This window comes from Athene cunicularia (assembly GCF_003259725.1).
Source record: "Athene cunicularia isolate RWA chromosome 26 unlocalized genomic scaffold, athCun1 chr26_part2, whole genome shotgun sequence".
NCBI lineage: Eukaryota > Metazoa > Chordata > Aves > Strigiformes > Strigidae > Athene > Athene cunicularia.
This window is the reverse complement of record NW_020799137.1, coordinates 381746-384645: the sequence shown is the minus strand read 5'-3', so window position 1 is coordinate 384645 and position 2900 is coordinate 381746. Positions and strand designations below refer to the sequence as shown.

The following is a 2900-nucleotide window of genomic DNA, read 5'->3' as shown; positions in this document are numbered from 1 at the left end:
CGGGGGCAGCGGCAAAACCGCGGAGGCGTCGCGGAGCAGCAGCAGCCGCGGCGGCGGGGGTGAGTCCCGGGCGCCGGCGGCGGCCCCGTCTTCCTCCTCCTCCGAGTCGGGCGGCGGCGGGGAGTACAAGACGCTGAAGATCAGCGAGCTGGGCTCGGCGCTGAGCGACGAGGCGGTGGAGGATGGGCTCTTCCACGAGTTCAAGCGCTTCGGCGACGTGAGTGTCAAAATCAGCCGCCTCCCGCCTGGTACCGGCGCCGCCGACGAGCGTGTGGCCTTTGTCAACTTCCGCCGGCCCGAGGACGCCCGCGCCGCCAAGCACGCCCGCGGCCGCCTTGTGCTCTATGACCGCCCGCTGAAAATCGAGGCCGTCTACGTCGGAGGCGGTGGAGGGAGCAGCCGGCGACGCAGCAGCCGTTCCCCGGCACTGCTGGACAAGGAGTCTCCCTACGGCACGGCGGCTGTTGGGGTGGCGGCCGCGGCGGCAGCGGCTGTGCGGCACCCTCCGGCTGGGGCAACACAACGGGCCTTGTCACCTGCCGGGAGCGGCGGGGCCCTGGGTTATCGAGACTACCGGCTGCAGCAGCTCGCCCTGGGCCGCTTGCCGCCTCCGCCCCCTCTGCCCAGGGAGTTGGAGAGGGAGAGGGACTATGGGGGTTTCTATGAAGCGCGAGTGCGGCCGGCCTATGGGCTGGAGCGGGTGGCTGGTGTGGCGGCTGCCGGGGGTTTTCGTGGAGGAGGAGGGGGTGCTGGAGCTGCTGGTGAGGAGGAGATCAGCCCTGAGGATGACCAGAGGGCCAACCGCACGTTGTTCCTGGGCAACCTGGACATCACCGTGAGCGAGTCAGATTTACGCCGAGCTTTTGACCGTTTTGGGGTCATTACTGAGGTGGACATCAAAAGGCCGGGGCGCGGGCAGACCAGCACGTATGGTTTTCTTAAATTTGAAAATCTGGACATGGCGCACCGGGCCAAGTTGGCCATGTCAGGAAAGGTGCTTCTGCGCAACCCCATCAAGATTGGGTATGGTAAAGCCACTCCGACTACCAGGCTCTGGGTGGGTGGCCTTGGGCCCTGGGTGCCCCTCGCTGCCCTGGCCAGGGAGTTTGATCGGTTTGGCACCATTCGCACTATCGATTACCGCAAAGGGGATTCATGGGCCTATATCCAGTATGAGAGCTTGGACGCGGCGCAGGCAGCGTGCACCCACATGCGTGGTTTTCCCTTGGGTGGGCCTGATCGCCGGCTCCGTGTAGACTTTGCTGACACTGAGCATCGGTACCAGCAGCCCTACCTGCAGCCTCTGCCCTTGCCACCCCCTGCTCATTATGAGCTAGTGGCGGAGGCGGCTGCTTTTGGGGCTCACCGGGGAGCCCCACCTGATCCTCTTCGGGGGGCCCGGGACAGGACGCCACCGTTACTTTATAGAGACCGTGACAGAGACCTTTATCCTGAGACAGAGTGGGTGCCCCCCCCACCCCCTGTTCGGGACAGGAGTAATCGGGCAGCTGCCTATGACCCACTGGAAAGCCTCGAGCGCCGCCGGGATGGCTGGTCCTTGGAGCGGGACCGAGGGGAGAGGGAATTGGGCAGTAGTAGTAGGGATCAGCCTAGGAAACGGAGACTGGCGGAGGACGGAGGCCGGCACTTGGACCGCTCTCCAGACAGCGAGCGCTCTTCTTCCTCCCGTAAGCGTCACTGTTTAGCCACAACCTCTCCTCCGGACCGCAGCCCCGAGCTCCTTGGAGGGAGGGAGCGTTACAGTAGTGACCCCGAGCGCTCGTCCTCCCGCTTGCTCCTGTTGGAGCGGCCCTCGCCTGTCCGGGAATCGCGCCGGGGCAGCCTGGAGCGGGGTCAGAACGAAAAACGCGACCGCAAGAATTCCGCTGAACGGGAGCGGAAACATCGCGCTTCCGTGGCAGCCGCCGCGCAGGAGTGCAAAAGTCCAGCCAAAAAGGATGAGCGCGCTGTGGAAGGAGGCGGCGGAGGCTCCCGCCTCAAACCTCCTCCTCAGAAACAGCAGCAGGATGGAGCGTCGCAGGCCGGGGGAGCCCCCAAGCTGTGTTTGGCTTGGCAGGGGATGCTTCTGCTGAAGAACAGCAACTTCCCGTCCAATATGCATCTGCTTCAGGGGGACCTCGGTGTTGCCAGCAGTCTCCTCGTGGAGGGAGCGACTGGTGGGAAAGTAGCTCAGCTCAAGATCACCCAACGTCTTCGTCTGGACCAGCCCAAGCTGGATGAGGTTAATCGTCGCATCAAAGTGGCGGGTCCCAATGGCTACGCCATCCTTTTGGCTGTGCCTGGCGCATCAGACAACCGCTCCGCAGCTGGAGCTGGCGAGGCCGCCACCACCTCCACCCAGAGGCCACTCAGGAATCTGGTGTCCTATCTAAAGCAAAAGCAGGCTGCTGGGGTGATCAGCCTCCCTGTGGGGGGTAACAAAGACAAGGAGAACAGCGGGGTCCTGCACGCCTTTCCACCCTGTGATTTCTCTCAGCAGTTCCTGGACTCCACGGCCAAGGCACTGGCCAAATCAGAGGACGACTATCTGGTCATGATCATTGTCCGTGGGGCATCCTAAGGCCCTCGTGTCCTCTGTACCCACCCCTGCCTACTCCTCCACACAGCCCCTCCAGCGTGTGCCAGGTGCTATGGGATACAGCCTTAGCCAGCCCTGTCGTTATTTTAAATTAGATCTTTGTTTGTAGGTGACTTTCCCTGCCCGTTTTTCTGTTACTACATTTTTCTATAAAGTTAGAAGCCAGAAAGGTTGGTTAGCCATTAGTGTGAATAGGATATTTTGAGATTTCCCTATCATTGGGAATAGCAGGGAGGCTAGGCCTGCTTTGATTTACGAAAAAAAGAAAAAAAAAAAAGAGAAAAAAAACTGGGGAGGGGGG

The 2900-nt window shown here is 61.9% G+C and overlaps 1 protein-coding gene across 1 annotated transcript; it reads left to right on the top strand.

Annotated features, from left to right (window-relative positions):
* Position 1: 1 nt before the first annotated feature.
* RBM15 (RNA binding motif protein 15) lies at positions 2 to 2884 on the top strand (the record flags this gene model as incomplete). The annotated part of the gene is made up of 1 exon (XM_026864366.1): positions 2 to 2884. A coding segment is annotated over one exon (2580 nt), but the record flags the coding sequence as incomplete, so codon positions are not given.
* Between the last annotated feature and the right edge of the window lie 16 nt (positions 2885 to 2900).